This window comes from Sinohyriopsis cumingii, chromosome 2, assembly GCF_028554795.1.
Source record: "Sinohyriopsis cumingii isolate HCF-2022 chromosome 2, ASM2855479v2, whole genome shotgun sequence".
Taxonomy (NCBI): domain Eukaryota; kingdom Metazoa; phylum Mollusca; class Bivalvia; order Unionida; family Unionidae; genus Sinohyriopsis; species Sinohyriopsis cumingii.
The window spans coordinates 141,711,292-141,731,110 of record NC_142962.1 but is presented as its reverse complement, the minus strand read 5'-3'; the positions used below and the strand labels follow the sequence as shown (position 1 = coordinate 141,731,110).

General features: G+C 35.7%; 1 protein-coding gene across 1 annotated transcript; it reads left to right on the top strand.

The window, feature by feature from the left end:
* The first annotated feature begins 8,548 nt into the window (after positions 1–8,548).
* LOC149805963 (uncharacterized) lies at positions 8,549–13,702 on the top strand. Its single transcript, XM_089950755.1, has 2 exons — positions 8,549–10,941; positions 13,079–13,702. The coding sequence occupies exons 1-2, from the start codon at positions 8,727–8,729 to the stop codon at positions 13,108–13,110; spliced, it is 2,247 nt and encodes a 748-aa protein (XP_089806881.1). The 5' UTR covers positions 8,549–8,726; the 3' UTR covers positions 13,111–13,702.
* The last annotated feature ends 6,117 nt before the right edge of the window (positions 13,703–19,819 follow it).

The window sequence follows — 19,819 nt, the reverse complement described above, 5'->3', positions numbered from 1 at the left end:
CTCCTATTTTTGCTTTTAGACTCCAAAAAATAAGAAATTTCTAGGGTACTCATATTTGTGTGAGTGGCATTCAGATTATTTAAGCTGAATGTCATAGAAACGCTATGTCTTTTTTTTTCAGGTAACATAAATTTTCCGCATTTCAATACATTCGAATGTAGTTGCAGATGAAAAATATTTATTTTTGTTAATTATATATTTTTTTACTTAGGTCTGAAACATTAGTAAGACTATAAAATTTATAAGTATATAAAATCATATTATATCAGTCATTCATTTAAAAAATAACATCTATTTTTTAGGTATTTAATCTAATATATCAAGAGAATCGCAAGTCACGTGCTATTGTTTTGTAAACACAGCGCGTTAGTACAAGTTAAAGAATGCAGTGGCATGACTGGTCGATCTGAAAGTACACAAGTTCTAAGCGTGAGAAAACAAAAAAGAAAACATCGATAGTATTGCGATACTATCACATTTAATCAGTCGATCTCATGCGATAAACAGCAAATAATTAATATTGTTTTTAATTATAGCTTTTAACTTTTAAAAAATAGTTCGTAAATATAGTTTCTACAATTGATGTGGCTGTCGCGTGGACACCACGACTGAGATAATCTGGCTAAGGCAACGAAACTACAATAAGACAAGGAAGGTCAGCAAATCAGTTGGATTTCTCTGTAGAATGGGTGACAAGTCTATTTATTAATTGAGATGATTTTCTTTCTATCAAACGATACGATAGCCCTTCTCAAGAGTATGTAATACGATAAATTACGGTATAATATGTTAACAGTTTGAAGAAAAAAATTACGTTGGCTGGAATTAGTATGCAAGCTTCATAAAAGAAAATTCTCAACCGGAACCCCATACTTTGTATCATTATTGCATATTTAGTGTTTTTAATATTATAGCTGTACGAATACTCATATCTGAGAAACAGGGGCCGAATAAAGAATAACAGTGACCGAATAAAGAATAACAGTGACCGAATAAAGAATAACAGACTAGATTACCAAGGTTTACACCACATCAGTGGTTCAAAACCTTTTTGGCCGCGACAAAAACAAAGTTCTGCCATCCTCCCCCCCCCCCCCCCCGCCAACAAAAAAAGGCGACTTTCAGCGACCGTTAGGGATTGGGAACCACTGGATTTCATGGACGAGGACGGAAGAAGAAAAAAACAGCACAAGCTAAATAAATGGGGAAAAAGTGAGCTATAGTGAAACACAGTAAGGAAAAACGCCCTGCAGGAAGCATAACAGAAATGCCAAATAAAATTCAATATACCACCAAAATAAAATCCACAACGAAACAGCACCTAGACCTAGTGAAACACTAAACAAAGAAGAGAAGACACCATCAAACAAGAGAAGACACCATCAAACAAGAGAAGACACCATCAAAGAAACAGTTGCTTCAAGAGAATATTACCTCCACAAACAAAAACGAGAAAGTACAATTTTGTAGAAACACTACCCATTCAGTTAAAATTAATTGCTTCTGAACATGCATATGCAAATACTAGATAGTACATGTACTACTATAAATTGTATATATATATATATATATATATATATATATATATATATATATATATATATATATATATATATATATATATATATATATATATATATAAGCCAGATATAGGTATGAACATACGAGAGGGAGAAGGAACAGAATACATTAAACATAAATGCATGCATCATACAATACAACAATATATGATCAAATAAACTTGATCGATTGATCGATAATAGCCAATCCCAAGACAAAATTCGAAAACAAAACACAACAACATGCATGTACAAAACGAATGCAGTCAAAAGGATTGGAGGCGATAAATAAAAGCAATTGCAAACCAGTTAAAGAGGAAAGGTCTCTGAGGACTCGAAACACCTACGAGAAAGAAGACACTCATTTTATATGTAAATAATAAAAGCCTTTTGGTATTTGGAAAATCGTGAGGGATCATCTCGAAATCCCTAACCAGCTATATGTACTGTGCGGACGCGGAGGCGGCCACAAATAACAACGAATACCAAGAAAAAAAGCAAATGATTCCAACAGTGTTTCACCGCCAAAAAGTGACATAATTCATCAATTGTCCTTTCTGTCACGAAAAAGTATTGACATTGAAAAGTAGAGCACGTAAGAAACAAAAAGTGAAGAAAATATAGCGCTGGCAGCTACGTAAGTTACAATGGAGATGAGGTATTGACAATGCAACACGATATGGTCAAAAGAAGCCAATTGAACACATGGCAAATAAATCATCAATTTCTACTTTTGAAGGCAAAAATCAGGTCAATAGTAGTTCACAGTGACATAATTTATTTTGAAAACCATACTGAGCATGAAATTTGATCCCGACACAAACATACTTCTGGCATGTAACCATTTGCATTTGAAATACATTCTCTAAAGCTTCAATGCATGAATGACAAATGTATACAATGCATATCAACTCAAAGAGTTCATCGACTCCGATGCCAGTTTAATTTAATTTTTTACAATATAAAGATTCGATTCAAAATATATCCGAAATAATAAGAATCATAAAAGATTCCAATAAACCAGCAAATAATCGATAATGAACAGAAAGCGTGTATTCAGTGATGGATAAAAAAAGAACCCTACGTATAATTTACCAGAGTAAAAGATTACACTAATGGGCTCTGGACTAGATGGCTGTTAATAGTATGCGTGTTTGTCATCTCGAGTGTGTGTGTGTGTGTGTGTGTGTGTGTGTGTGTGTGTGTGTGTGTGTGTGTTTGGCTGTTTAAAAGAGAGAGAAGTGGTTGACGATACAGAAAGACAGACTCACGGGGGAAAGAAAATTTATACAGTAGTTTATTCAGAATATTATTAATTAATTCATTAACTTATTTATTTATTTATTTTGCTTGTTCCTACTTTAGAAGCAGAAGATTCTTCAATATTATTTTAGCAAAGAATCAACCCCGAAAGGTTTGGTTGCATTTTATCCATGAGAACCCTTTAACCTAACCCGTCCTCTAGAAATTTCGATTTTTGTATAGGATGGATTACGTGGAATTCCTCGTCATTAACCTATGCACGTTACCTTTTCTGTCGTTTTCTTGCCCAGATTGTTTCATTGGAATACATGGAGTGACGTCACATAGTGATGATTGCGAAGACCTTACTTACGTTCGAACACATTACACATTTCGCATTAAGGAAGTGTGTTGTCATGACATGGTATTACATATGTACTATATCACAAATATAACAATAGTCTTTATAATGTAATATCACAAATATAACAATAGTATTTATAATGTAATATCACAAATATAACATTAGTCTTTATAATGCAATATCAGTAGGTGCACTGATACGTAATATCACCACTATGTAACTGTATGTGAAACGTAATATTAAAAATGTCCTCATACGACAAATTATGTCTTTCTTTTTCTTCTTTTTTTTTTTTTTTTTTTTTTTTTGTTAAATGACCATTTCTTTCTCTTCGGTTGATATTTAAGGAGTGAGGTGTGAAAGTAATTATTTGATGACGTAATACGAATGTCATGTCTGTAATCCTGTAGAATGCCGATAATTTACTCTGAATAGAAAGTAATAGCAATTCATCTTCTTTGCTTCAATAAATCAAAATCCTGAGTTAGTGCATGGATCTTTTACGTTGGTCTCAGATCATTGTTATTGAACGTTTATTTTTCTTTTGAGAGAGGGCTAGTGTATTTTATTTCCTGTGGGTTTTTCTGGGAGTTTTCTTCTTCGGACAATAGCATTGATAATGGATGACATTCAAAACCCCTTCCTGAATCACTAACGATTAGTCGTAAATGGCGTGATGTATAAGCATGTAAAATACAACGTCGGAACAAGTGTTTTCCCAACAATATGAGCCAGGCCACAATTGCATAGACAACCGGTAAACTTCTCCACCTTAAAGAATTCATAGTTGACATGTTGCATTAAAGCATAAAATTCGACATGTAAACTATTTTTTTTTTATAGATACTTCTATATTTCTTTGTTTTATTGTGGGGTTGGGGCTCGGGTTGTTGTTGTCTTGTTTTGTTTCTCGTTTGCATTTTGTTTAGGGTTTCTTTTAAGACACACCAATACGGCTGTTTAAGAAATGAACTCAGATAAACCAGAATTCAGATGTTCACTGTTTTCCAAAATTAAATTGTGTATGCTAAAATAATTATTTTCGGTGGATATCCAAAAAAGTTACTGGATACTCTCTAAATCTGCTCTGTTTGCTGACGATTCTACATGACATATATCTGGAAAATACCTAACGCCAATGAAAATAAACTTCGAATCGATCTAAGCAATTTATCGAGTTGGTGTAAACAAACAATATATATATATATATATATATATATATATATATATATATATATCAAAGCGTCTAAAACATTGAAGACAATTGGAACAAAGCACCATCTTTTCAGTAACAGGAATGTCTCACTCCAAATGACAAGAAATTCTTGATGTCTACATGGATGCTAGAATTCAGAGAAAAATCAGCAATGTGAGATAATTGTAAAATAATTACTCTCCATACATTTCTGTTTAAGTTACTTGCTTCTCAGTCAATTTAATCTTATTTCTCTGCATGTTTATTACCACTGTTATTATACATTTACCATGCTCGAAGCGTTAAAAGAGAATGGTCGTCAAACACAGTACGACTTTCATGGTTCTCCCTTTGACGACTCGTCGGATTCTAAATGACTGACAAACATACAGACAAATATAGCTTACTAAATGGATAAAATATACAAGAGAAAAGAAACTTCAATTAGAGTCATTTGTCTGCGTAACTTAAAAACACTGTCCCCGGAGAAGCTATTTTGCAGACGTGACATTAAACAAAAGCAACATAATAAAACGGACAGGTATATAGTAGACAGCACATACATACAATAAAGCAATACGATCGTATGCATTAAAATGCCAACAACAGCAACAGCTTAGAAGACCACCAACAACTTTATAAACAACATGAAATAATTTTTAACAAAACGCTTGGATGATAAAATACATCATAAAAAGCGTAAAAAATAAAGCGCTTAAATGATATGATACATCACAGAATGGGTACATGTGAACATTTATATTTAAATAAAAAATATATGAGAATTTAATTAGCAAAATGCATGCACAAAGACTATACTAATAATTCATATATCAGGAATTGTTGTTTCAATTTTTTTTATTTGAAATAAGTAAATAAAAATAAAACAATTGTTTCAAATTCTTTTATTTGAAATAAATAAATATAAATAAAACAATCAGCAAAAGAGCAGGATTTCAACGGAATGAATTTAGTCAAATTTGGTAAACACAAATTGGATTGCCTTTTTGACACAGTGAACATTTACACTGAGGCCCTGACCACGTTATCTTAGTTCATTGAGCAGGCTGTTCCAGAACGTGCATTGTTGTATAGTTTCATAACAGAAATGTGAACCAAAATATGCTATTTACCAAGCTGTTCTTTCCCCCAAGTGTTAGGATGGAATGCGTGTTAAACGACCCCCAGTTAAACCGTGCATACAACACAGTGAACAGCATCGGTCCAGCATGTTTATCAAGTAAATTCCTTAAAGTATCAAACACCATTATTTTACAAGAGGCGGACATTTCTAAGTATTTCCAAGGGAATATAGTGTGTCATCTACAACCTTTACTTATAAGACAATACAATATTTAAATGCATTGCCAAAACTTTAAGATAGTACCGTCTGTATTCGCTTATAAGATGATTCAAATGTAAATAACAAAGATCCAGACTCGTCGTAACATAATGCGCATGCAGATCAGGGTCTATGTCATTTGCTCTACTGATTACTCCTAACAAACTGCACAGACCAAGATCTTCCGGTGTATTATGCGACGATAGAACTGAGTCTCTGAAATTTGCAGTTGGCCTCGTCTTATAAGCGAGTATAGACGTTATTACCAGCAAAAACAGAGCTCACACAAGTGAACAAACATTAGCGACACGAGGTTTTGAGGCGCCTGATTGTAACGTTCTTTAGTGGCGCCACAATTTTGTTACAGTGAAGTTTTTATATCAGTTATATCTCAACCACACCCCTTACCCATCCCCCAAGACCACGCCGGTGGCCTAGTGGTTAGAGCGTCCTCCTCGGATGCGGGAGGTCGTGGGTTCGATCCCTGGCTGAGTCATATCAAAGACTTATAAAAATGGTACCAACAGCTGCCTGACTGGTCGTCCTAGTGTCAGAATAATGTGACTGGGTGGGACATCATGCTACATGTCTGCGGCATGATGCCCCAGTGCTAGACATCACTAAAAACTACCACACTGCAGACATCGTAGAGATATGACTGAAAAATTGTTAAAGCTACGCTAAAAAGCCAAATCAGACACACAAATCCTCCCCCAAAAATAGGTGTTGTGAAAAATTACCTCCGTTACTCTCAGGTGAAAGTGAAATAAGATGACCATTTCAGTTGCAACCCCACTCTACCAACCTACCAAAAGTAAATTTTCAACTGCAACCCCACCCCTTCCACCAAACAAAATTAAAAACAACTGCAGACTCAGTCTGAACCCCATCCGCCTGGTGCCTGAAAGTAAACACACACACACACACACACACACACCTCGCGCCGTCACTGTGAACAAACTAACGTTACCGCGGAAAGGAATTTTCTCTGTTGTTGATTTCAATTACGCAAGATCAGTTCCAGGCTAAACAAGCAATCCAACTTCCATTGGTCGTGACGAAATACGGTTCAGTCATTATTTCGCTATCGCTGGTAGGCGGAAATAAGAGAGAACTTTACACGTTCTAGTGAAGCAGTACTAATCTGAACAATTAAATAAAAACAATAAATAAAAACAGGTGAATTCTTTCCTTTGCCTTTTTCTTCCTAACCTGCGATTGCTAAGAAAAACTTTAACGAAAACCATACAAATAATACATTTCTCATACTTTATCAAGGTGAGAACACACATTTAGTATACTACACACCCTTAATGATCAACATAAAATTAGTTGTTATATGATACCCAGCGGTATAAAGGGTATTTGACATAGCTCTTAATAACCATAGAATTCACCGTGACCATTCCTAGGTGACATGCAGTACTCTGGCTGTCACCGACGTCCGTTACAACGCTGTATGTCTGTATGTATGTATGTACGTACGTACACACGCACGCACGCACGTACGTACGTACGTATGTATGTATGTATGTATGTATGTATGTATGTATGTATGTATGTATGTATGTATGTATGTATGTATGCATTCATGTATTATTATTATTATTATTATTATTATTATTATTATCATTTTGAGAGAGTGAGAAATACAATTATTGAATAGAGACAGATATAGATACATGAATCAGTATATGTATCTATCGGCATCAGTTTCAGGAAGTAAATGTTCCTTAACTCATCTCATGAATTATTATCGCTAAGATATTGTTAATGATTTTATTATTATTATTATTATTATTATTATTATTATTATTATTATTATTATTATTATTGTTATTAGTTTATTATTATTATTATTATTATTATTATTATTATTATTATTATTATTATTATTATTATTATTATTATTATCATTATTAGTAGCGGTAGTAACATTATTATCATTATTATTATTATTATTATTATTATTATTATTATTTCCATTTCAGTGTCATGGACTAATATTTTCATTACACATTTTATTTATTACCTTCTCCACGTATGTCCTTTCCAGGTTATATTTCTTTAGTACATGTTGTATTAACTGGTCTTGCATGGCGTATGATTTTCCATCTTTTTTTTTTTTTGGGGGGGGGCGGAAATTATTCTCTGTACCATAAACACGCGGCTACATAAACTAATACATCTTAAATAATTTTATTTCTTTATATTAAATACAACTGTGCTATACTGACAACTCAAAATATACACATTACAAAATCGTTCTTGATCTAATAATTTAACTTTCGTTTTTCCAAGTCTATTTTGTAGATTATTATTTATATCGTCTGCAAGAGAGAGAGAGAGAGAGAGAGAGAGAGAGAGAGAGAGAGTACCTTAAAACTAATATTTTTATCATGAAAATTATATCTTAAAAGAATCAGTAGGTCTCGTTGTAGAACTTGTTTAAATTAATAAATGTATGTATAAATAGATACTAGTACTCTATGTGAAGACCCCGCTTAAGTTGAAAATTTCAAGCAAAACGACAATAATGCACTATTTATGGCTATATAGGTTGCAATAGACGGCAGTGTTTTGAAAATTCATTACAATTCGCCGAACCATGTTTTTCATTTGTATGAAACCAAGCGTTAAAACTGACGGGCGACTAGTTACATGAAAGGTTTATAACATCACACAGTTGGATGTAAATGATCAAGTAAATAAATCGTGAAATCTCTTGTCTGTCACACCTTGACACTGATGGATCTGGCCACATTTTAAATATATATTTGCTGAACTATTTTTGATTGCGTGCTTGTCTTAATTAGGAACGGTATATATATATAATAATAATAGACGATCTAGTCAGTTAGAGAGTAGAGAGCTGGCTGCCAAAACATACGGATAATCTTCGGTAAGAATTCACTCTGTCCTGATCACTGTCAAACTGCAATCGATAGTGCTGTCAACAATTAATGTGCAGTCTAAATAGGTGTTGAAAACTAACTATAATACTACGAACAATTTACCGAAGACATGATTTTAAGAGCAAGTTTGGTAGTGATTTTGGCGATATCAGCAGTTAGATGTCAGCATGGATTAACTCCCGGAGGCACACATGACGCCTTATCCGTTGGTCGTCAAGGATCTTCTCCGTCTTCATCATCCAGATCCACGTCAGTCAATGACATTCGAGGCGCTCTTAACAGTGCTCTGGATACCGGTCGTTTGGGTAGTTTGGGTGGCTCTTCAAGCAGCACGCAGAATGGTGTTCAACAAGAACCACTCCCCGGATTTGGCAGTACTGACCAACTACGCTCTTCCCCAGGTGGATTTCCACAGACAGTGGTAGAAGCTCAACCAGGCCAGGGTAGTTTTTCTGGTGGTACTACTGATCAGTTTGGTGGATTTGACACATCCAGTCAGGATTTTGGATTTGGTGGAAGAAGTGAAAACATACCTCCGCGACCACAAGATTCAACCGGTGGTGGATCATTCATGACATCGGCAGGCCGGAGCGGCACAGCGATCGGCACATTGCCTTCCGGATCAGATACCTCTACTGGGTCTTCTGGTTTTACTTTTGGAGCATCCGGTGCAACAGGCACACTTCCAGGATCTGGAACAGGCGCGCAAATGGGTCAGGGACAATCATTTGGATTTGGAGCACCTCCGACAGGTTTTGGATCTCAAATGGGACCAGGTTTTAATTTTGGTGCATCGGGTACAACAGGCACACTTTCAGGACCTGGAACTAACGGACAAACGGGTCAGGGACAATCATTTGGATTTGGAGCACCTCCGACAGGTTTTGGATCTCAGATGGGACCAGGTTTTAATTTTGGTGCATCGAGTACAACAGGCACACTTTCAGGACCTGGAACTGGCGGACAAACGGGTCAAGGACAATCATTTGGATTTGGAGCACCTCCCACAGGTTTTGGATCTCAGATGGGACCAGGTTTTAATTTTGGTGCATCGAGTACAACAGGCACACTTTCAGGACCTGGAGCTGGCGGACAAACGGGCCAGGGACAATCATTTGGATTTGGAGCACCTCCGACAGGTTTTGGATCTCAGATGGGACCAGCTTTTCCGTTCTCCCCACCCATGGATTCAGGGCCTCAAACACCCACAGGCGGGTTCGGAATGTCCCCTACCGGTGGTGCTGGATTGGGTGCCATGACAGGTATGACTGGTACATTTGGTATTAGACCACCATTAGGGGCAGGTATAACTGTAGGAAACATGACCCCTCCAGGTAACGGAATGTTCATGCCACAAGGACCAGGTTCCTTTATGATGCAGCCACCAGGTCCAGGAATGGGTGCTTTTCCATCAAGAATGAGCTCGGCAGGTCCGATGTTTGGACCGGGATCAACTGGAGGCGTGACAATTGGTGCTGACGGTAGTGCAGGTAGTGGTGGAATGCAAGGATTCCCAAGAGGGGGATCGTTTCCTGGAATGTCACTGCCATCCGGAATGACATTCCCTATGCCTGGAACGACCTTCCCTGGTGTACCAGGTTCATCAGGACCAACAACAGCTGGTGGAGGCGCTTCCTCTCGTTTTTTCAGTCCCTTCCCTGGAATGGGACCAACGGGAGGATTTGATCAATCTTTAGCCACTCCAGGAGCATCTGGGTTTTTCATAACACCTGGATTCCCACCAGGCATGATCGGAGGACAACAAACTGGATCAGGAATGTTTGGTATGCCCACCTCGACAGGCAGCGGAAGTAGTACTGAGTGGCAGACTTCTGGAGCTATGACCTCCGGACTTCCCACATCGTCCATCCCTACTGGTGCTTTCTTCCCTGGAATGACAGCGCCTGGAAGTTTTGGCTCACCATCAACAGGCACAGGTGGAACTGGGAGTAGCTTCCCAACGACTCAGGGAGGGACCGGCATGTTTCCTACTGGATCAGGGACAAGCACAGGAGGAGGTACAGATACATCGAGTGGAAACTTCCCAGGCATGGCATTCGTATCTGGAACTGGAGGACCCATTTTGCCGCCTGGCTTTTTCGTTCCTGGAGGGGGACAAGCATCTGGCGGAGGCGGCAGTTCTGGAAGGGATGGTTTTTCCCCAGACTCCACAAGAACAGGAAGTGGAGTCACTGGTGGATCCTTTGGCCCATTTGGCGATTTTTCTTCTTCACAAGGCTTTGACCCCCGTATGATACCCAGCGGAGGACCTGGTCAATTTATGAATTTCGGCGCTGGGCCCATCTTTGCACGTCGCGGAAGAAGTGAGTAAACTTATGCTGTTTCTGTCAATTTTAGATACGACAAAAATAGAATTGACAAAACTTTCATTCTCAGTCAAGAAAATATGCTAATATTTACGTACGCTTGAATCACGTCAGGGTCCTTAATTCAAAATCATTCGGTAAAATGTTACAAAAATTCTTTAGAGCAACGCAACGATCTTGAACAAAATGTTAAATATATTATAATTGCCCATTTCACTATAATAAAAATCAGACCAGCTTCTTGTTCAGAGATATGCTTCCAAACAAATCTAACATTCATTTACCAAGTAAAACCAACTTATTTAGAGACAAAATAAAATATTCAACTTGCATGGAATTGGTCAACAAAAATATACCTTTCCACAATATTCTTGAAATGGCATCAAGTTACAGATTTCGAGTATCAAAGAGTGACGAATGCCTTTAGAATACACCCCATTGTTCCATAATTAATATGATAACGAATGATGATAAGATTTTATGATGCGTTGCGGACATACTATTTCCTGAGGGAAATATTAAACGGCCGCTGATGGTACCAAAATAAAACACCACCCCTCAGCGACTACCCCCCCCCCCCACATCACAGAGAATTGTTAATATTACTCATATACGACTACGTAAAACAAGCTCTCTTACAAATCTCTGTCTGTCTGTCTGTCTCTCTCTCTCTGTCTCTCTGTCCCTATAGCTGTCTCTGTTTCTCTGTGTCTCTCTCTCTTTCTCGCTCTCTCCAACTATTTGAATATATTATACACTGACATCAACACGCGTATAAACATTACCTTGTCTATGCCTTGTTTGGTTCATTGTAGAACAGAAAGACAGCATATTAAGTAAATAAACGTGACTTTTGTGTCGGGACGAGTCTTTGGTATGAACTAAATTGTTTGTTTGTTTTAAATTACAAAAATGAACATTTCCCCAATTTAATTTTTCACTCTACTTTGAAATGTCAGTCTCGATTAATATGAAACTCGGATGTTATCAGAGCTGCTTTATCGATTTAGATGTTACATAAAAGTGTCATTCTATATGCAAGAAATTATCCCTTTGCTTTGAAAAGAAGGTGGATTTCTGGCTTATAATGATGTAGAAAACTATTCGGCAGAATATAAATTATAATATCTAGCAACATATATTGGTATATGTTAAAATCAAGGTAGACAAATCCAGGCACAATAGTGTTTCTCATCAAGAAGTGCCAACCTTTGACTTCAGCATGAGTTCGGTCTTTTATCCGGCACCTTCTTACCTCTGTATTCATTGTTCTGGACAACTTATCTGTAGGCAGGTGCAGTTAGTATTCAGAAACAACAAAATATTTAGTTCAGTTGTAAGAAGGCAAAATTCACGCATGGTGTTATCCAGAAAAGACAAAATTCGAATTAACCAGTATACATAAACAATCAAATGTCGAGTACAGTTAGTTATACGTAGAAACGGGTACAGATTGAATCGAGCACCATTGCAACCAGAAGGGACATTACTCCAGTTCTGGTAAAGGGGTCTTTGAAATAAATAAAAATATAAAACAAATCTCCGTTGAAATTGATGTGTACTAATGTTGTGTCAATATAAATATGCGATTTTATAAACAAAAAATAATAATAATAAATGTGTGAAATTAGCAAAACGGCAGTAACAGTGTCCTTTTTTTAAGTTCCGCGAAAAAAAGCCGCGGATTTAAAAGGGTATAAAATAGTTGGAGAAAAGACGACATTACAAGGGTTTCAGCCCTTTTTAAAGTCATGTTAGTATGTTATTAGCGATTTACCTGCTGGCTGACAAGCTGAAATATTTCACTTTTTCTAAACGGCGATTCGAACATCCTGTGAAAGTAAATAATCTGTCGTCTTTATATTGGGATTGCGATTAACTTTTATTTAAACGTGTTTGTTTTCAAGGGGTTAGGGAATATGTTACCTTTTCCATTTATGCCACCTACCTTTTTTGCTTGGTACTGTAAGGCCAGGATTATATGTAACAGCCTTGAAACCATATACATACCTTTATTTCAGTGCCTGTTCATTTTCGTTCATATTTACCTTTATATATTTTTGTCTTTGTATCTATTATGTTACACATTTATGCATTGTCGTTAGTGACATTTGTGTATTTATTTTGCTTTCAGTGCCCATGGATTTCTTCATCAGGAGGCGATAAATTTTCTAAAGCAGATAAAATTCATCAATGCACGTTCAAGGTCAACGTTTATGTGAAAAAACAACCAACCATCCGGGCCCACTGGCAGCCTCCCTGGGGAAGGAACAAAATGCGCTGCGCAATCATTGTCTTCTCACTTTCATATTGTTATTTCTGTTCATTGTGTGAAAGCCATTGTGTGCTGGTGTTAGACTTTGTTATAATTTTTTTTTTCGTTTCTTTTGTTTCGTAAAAATATTTGTGTGGTCCCTTTTAAATTAAATTATCTTCAAGTTCTTGATTCTGTGTGGTAATTGATTGTTCCTTTAGAACATTGCCGTAGCAAATGTGAGAGACCTAAAGACTGGCACGACGACCGATTTTATGAGAATTCTTTATTATTTATTCATTCATTTATTTAACATCCGATCTAACTTACTCTATATTTCTGCCAAGTGCAGTGAAAATAAGCTCAGGACCGAAAAGAAAGAAACGGACACAAAGTATGTAGATTTATCGCCAGTCAGTCTATTTCAAGATGTACACTCGACTTATTAAACGTCTTTGGCCTGAGGGAAGTGGTGTTTTCATGATAATAAAACTATTGACTGAGTGTTTTTCATCAAGTCTTCTCTTGTGATAATAGATATAAGATATATTGAAACAATCACTCTTTCGTTTCTTATATCTTTGACGGCAATCTTTAATGCCATTACTTTTCTGCGGCTCTGTTAAATGACTGACAATGATGCATTATTTCCGCCTGACTAATATTCATTGTCATGTCTGCGTGTTTTTCATCAAACTTGAACGGTATATGATTCATCTTATAAAGCTGATATTGATGACAGTATGTATAATTGCTTACCTTCTTATTTATACAGAATCTAATTTAACATAAACAAGTAATGCAAAGTCATAAATTGCTGGCCGTCGTAAGCATTGAAAGGAATATATGAAATTTGTACAATATCATGAAAGTACTCTATCGCATTTAATGTAAATTTTATAATAATTGACGTAATAAAATAAATTTTAATGTTACAAAAATGAACGATGTTATGCGTTGACTTCCTATTAGAATACCGATAGAGTTTTACTTAAATATGTGTTTCCATTTAATTTGAGATTTTTAATTTTCTTTTTTTTATCTTTAAGTCAGTTTGTATATATTAGGAAACTCTTTTTCTTTCAATCTAAACCGATTTTAAAAGGTAAAACAATATATTCGGATCGTGTGTGTGTGTGTGTGTGTGTGTGTGTTTGATTTGGATTTTTAACGTAGCTTTAACAATGTTTCAGTCATAACTGCAACGTGGCAGTTTATAGTGATGCCTAGCACTGGGGCATCATGTCGCAGACACGTAGCATGATGTCCCACCCAGGCACATTATCCTGACACAAGGCCGACCAGTCTTAACACTAGACTCTTAATGCTGAGCGACAAGCGAGGCAGCTTTTAGTACCATTATTGTAAGTCTTTGGTATGACCCAGCCGGGGATCGAACTCACGATCTGAGGCGGACGCTCTAACCACTAGGCCACCGGAACGGTCTATTTGGACCTTGAACAGTTATTGTTATAAATGAAGACCATACAAGAATATAGTATTTAATATATGCGAAACTTTTTATAAGTTTATTTAGAGGATAAATGGTTCTATAAAAGAACAACAAGAGGAAGGAAACGTAAACAGGGTTGATATTATCGACAATGTTATTTAGGTATCAGTTATTTACATCATCTAGCAAATTTTGTAGACCTCCCCTATCCACCCACCCATGAAAAGATAGCCGGAGGTCTGTTGTCTGTGGTTGTGTCTAAGTGCGTACAGGAAAACAAATATCAAACACTGATTGGACGTTTTAAACAATCCGAATCTGCCCCAGTCTTGTTTTAGGTCCCCAAACCTGCTAAAAGGGTGTTTCCAAATGTGTCTAGTTCTAACTAGGTCTCTTTAGTTGACGCTTTCGGTGCCTTTATCGGGATGCATCCACACTAGTTTAGCTCCAACTATATGTATCTATTCGACGCTTTCGATGCTTTAATCAGACTTTGTTTATACCTTTATTAAATGATCTTATCTCAGTAGGTGTTTTCCTTCAGAACTGGAGCGTTGTGACCTATATTTACATTGAAGTGTTCGTCAAGTTTTGTGTAAAATTCCAATCCTAATACAAATTACAGTAACAAAAAAAGACTGTGAAGAAGTGCGTCAGAGAGAATACAAAACATATTCACCACTCCAAATAGGTAATTGCTACCCTTATTTAAGTCCAGGTGTATGACCACAGATCGGCCATGCAGCCGTTGCCATGATCCATATTTGTTTCTTGTCTTTTCTTCTCTCTTTTTCTCCAAGTCATTCTTCCATTTATTAAGTATATCAAAATAACCTCAGTAAATATGATCACACATTACACAAATTAATTCAGTTTTAATCAAAAGTAAAATTTAAAGAAAATAAAGTGTCTTAGACCCCGAAAAGCATTTTCTTTTCACCAAGGCTGGAATAAGACTATATGTCATGGAGGCTATTATCTAAAAAAAGAACTAGAGATCTCAGGTTTTAAGTAACATTAGACAATATGCCCATTATATATATATATATATATATATATATATATATATATATATATATATATATATATATATATATGACACAATGACATGACAATTATATATTAGCAAACTTTGAAATGTCATACCTTGTCGAGCAAGCTCACCGTCTGGTTGACGCAACATTGTTCACGTAATACGCAAACCTCAAAACCGATCAAGCAAACGTTATAAAGATACATGTATGTATGTATGTATGTATGTATGTATGTATGTATGTATGTAAAGTTGAATTCAAACATATATCCAAGACAACAATTGACTACTTGATCGAAAGACTGAAAACTCATTGCTTGAACATCCTGGATGATGATTTTTTTTCTTTATGAATCCACACAGAATGATAAATATGATTTAATCGATCATGCGAGTGCAGCCAACCTGATGAAAGAAAACAGAAAACAGCCTTCTGACAGGTAAAATACCAGCACATGTGATGGGTGTGTATTGTTTTCAGGTTTCTCGAAGGTAATAAACAGTAAAGCTGTATGGCAAATGCAAGACCTCTTTACAAGTAGAAGAAATCTGTAAAGAATTAATAACTTAGTTCAAGACATCACTGTATTACAGACCCCCACCCCGAGCAATGTTAAACCGAAGCAATCTACAGAGATAATAATTCCAAAGACAAACCAAACAGTAATGGATACACCATATAACTTCCATCTTTTGTTTGAGATGACAGTAAAAGTACATTCAGACAATTCTAAGCACTTTAGGTACAAAGAGTGTTCACGACATCACCTTCTGCTGTGAAAGTTTTGATATTTCGAACTTGAATGACTACAACAGTTTCACGATATGCACAATTTAGTGGTTACCTAGCAGCAAGCGAGATAGAACAATGCATTAGGAATAATTAAACAAAAAAACATAAAGATTGGTCAAGGGCAGGTAGTGTACAGCTTCTTGGTGTTAACGTATACAGCTTACGGTGTATAGGGAAAATTATACTAAAAAATCATCGTCCACTTTATCCGCGTACTCTTCCAGATTAACTACAGAACTTGCAAAAGCCTCTGAATTGACAGATGGGGTAAATCAGAATTATAAACTGGGAATTATCTGCCCACAGTACTATAAGTTAGGATCAGTAGCAAGACCAATCGGTGATAACTATAGCGATGGAATCGGTTCTTTTATAATTACATAGCTTCGAAGAAATAGCAACCAGTATAGTTTTAATGTTTTGGGGTTCTGTAAAAGAATTCATTGATTTTGATAGAGTTGCCAAATATGGTTTATTTCTAATTTTTGTATTAAAGCAAAACTACCCACAACAACAACAACATAACTACACATAAATTAGTCACACAAATTTTAACAGTTTTTACACATAACCATTTATTTTTAACCTGACTTGACGCAAGAAATACACATGATAACTGATTACACAGTGTCAGCGATAAATAACCAGTAAATAGTACAATAATGTGTCCACGTGCAGATCAACGAAGAAGATTGCGTAGGATTTCTGTCTAGTCCTTGAAATAGACAAACGGGAATCTCCTTAACCACTTGTAAATTTACGACAAGTATTTTTGTCTGCTTTTTCCAACAGACTTTACCCTAATATGCAGTGTCTTGGTTCCGTCCTACAAATAATTTTTTTATCAGTTGCCAAGCTAATGTTTATTTTTTCGGCATGTATTAGATCAAGTTACAATCATATATGTTGTTAAAATATCGGTCGTATTATGTTCATTCCACATTTTATTCCAATCTCAATTATCACGGATGTCGCATAGTCTTTCAAATGTTAAAGCTTTACAAGCACCTGATATCTTCAATTCTGCATCGTGTGTTTAATATAGTGTAATGTATATTTAATTTACACTGTGTGCTAGATTTTCGTCCATGACTGAGTTTTTGGCCTACCTGATTTTTTTCTATCTCCAAAAGATGCTTACTTCAATTGGAATTTTTTAAAATGGGGTTTTCCCTGGGTAATTCCGTTGTCTTAGATCAAGTGAAATTGCCATATACAGGTTTTGTAAGTAAAGTCATATTTCTGCTTCATATCATTCCTTGGGAATCTGATTTCTCTCACCTGTCAATTTCCTTCGACAGTCATCTCAGAAGTTTTTGTGTCACATGACAACCATCAGGGACACGATTCATCGCCTTTTTCTTACGGTGAAATGGGAGAGTTGACGTTCTCTGTTAATTATGTCAAAATTATACGGCATGTCGTTGAATCACTACATATTGCATGACACATAAACCATCTTCAGAAAGGCGCACTGCAGTTTTTTATGTACTGTAATCTTGAATAATATTAACTCATCCCTTGATATATTAATTTTATGTGGTATTTAATTGGGGTCAGATCATTCGTTAAAGATGCCAATTTCTTTAATTAATGCTCTTGTCATCGTTTTTAAGAACGGCATATGGTTCATTAAATTCAGATTTTTTTTTCGAATATCAGAAAACGGTCCTTGGTATGATTCTTTAAAACTACGGATATACGTTCAAATATTAAAGCTGTTTTTTCTGTTAATTTATTACCATTGGTATTGAAGTTTTTTTCTTTCTCAGTCTAACAAGATATCATAGGGTAGAACCAGTTATATGCATTGTACTATAAATGAAAGTAACTTGTAAACCTGACAACCTCATTTATATGCAAGATACTAAGCGATTTATATTCCATGACCTTTTCACTCCATGCATTTGTTATTATGTATGATGCTAGAAAATATTATTATTTTGTGCATGCACCGTCGCTTCGCTTCGTTAATTTACTTCAAAGTCCGACTGGTCAATTCATCTTTATTTGTAAAATAAAACCATCTTTCCTAACTGGTCGAGTTTATTGTGTTCGTTTCGTGATTTTCTAAGAAAAAAGGTTTGCCTGGTCTTATATTTTTTAATGATTTTCAAAACACCCACAAGTCTGACTGGTCTAATGAGTCCCACTAGAGCGCTACATATTTTGGGAGTTCGAGAATTGCCGTTCTCGTTGTGTTCATTTATTTATGTATTTATGGTGTGTGGGCTTCGATGTGCAGTCATAATAAATTGAAATATGGTCCAGAACTCCCACTATTAAATATCACTTTTAATCCATAATTTTAATATAAGGACTACAATAGGCTAGATACCAAGGTGAAAACGTTTGATTTACTCTGATCTTCATTAACCTTACCTTAATATTTATCAAATTCCTTTTTCACAGGATTTCTCAAAAATTAATTTTGGAAAGTCTAGGGAACACATTTCAGCATGTAATTGGCTGTTAATGTTTATCTTTGAGACAAAAGTTGCAAGCTAGAAGGATTTTCTCACTGCCAGAGCCAAAGACAGAAATGGATAGTAACCGAGTTAATCGCCTCTTCGAAAAAAGTCAGATATCTGCTTTTGATTTGTTCACTGTTAATGATGACGTCATAGAAAAACTACGGATTGTGGCGTTCCCTTACTAATCTATAAACATTTACCTAAAGAAATCTCTTTTTTAATCAGATATGGGATATATCTTTATCAAGGCCGCGATTTTATTCCAGATCTCAGACATGTTTTTGTCGCTTTTGCTGCAGAAAGATTTCTTTACCAATAAAACCACCTGTATTATTATAATACATGTTATTACAAAAACGACTGAACTATATTCTGCGCGATTGATAACTTACTGACTTATTTGGGGTAACATGGAGAGGGAACTTACTGATCTAACGTTTCCAACCCGTTTGCCATTATGTGTATTGACGTCAGTGAGTTATAATAACCCGTGTTCAATCTCAAAAGGTCTTTTGGCATCACTATAAAGTGTGCTTAAAATAAAAGTATGGACTTTCAACGGATTTTGTTTTAAAATATCAACTATACACTATAATGTTATGCATATCTATATTTTGTGTAACTTCTGGTACATTGTTTTATTTAATTTTAATATTTGTAATTGTGTTATATGGTAGTAAATTTTATAGAATATCTTAGTTAAGTTTTGCCTATGTGACCTGAGTCTGTAAAGAGCATAAAATTACATTATATTTATAAATAAATGCTTACGTATATTCGGACAAGTACTACTACTAATTTTAATAGTAAGACTTATTGGCACCTTTGGATTAATTTCTGAATGGCTGAGGGGGTTTGAACTCTTCTA

Bases quoted from the DNA above. Each gene is read 5' to 3' on its own strand.
- LOC149805963 (XM_089950755.1), top strand. From the start codon at position 8,727: ATGATTTTAAGAGCAAGTTTGGTAGTGATTTTGGCGATATCAGCAGTT. The intron at 10,942-13,078 runs GTGAGTAAACTT...TTTTGCTTTCAG, and splicing joins CTTTGCACGTCGCGGAAGAA to TGCCCATGGATTTCTTCATC.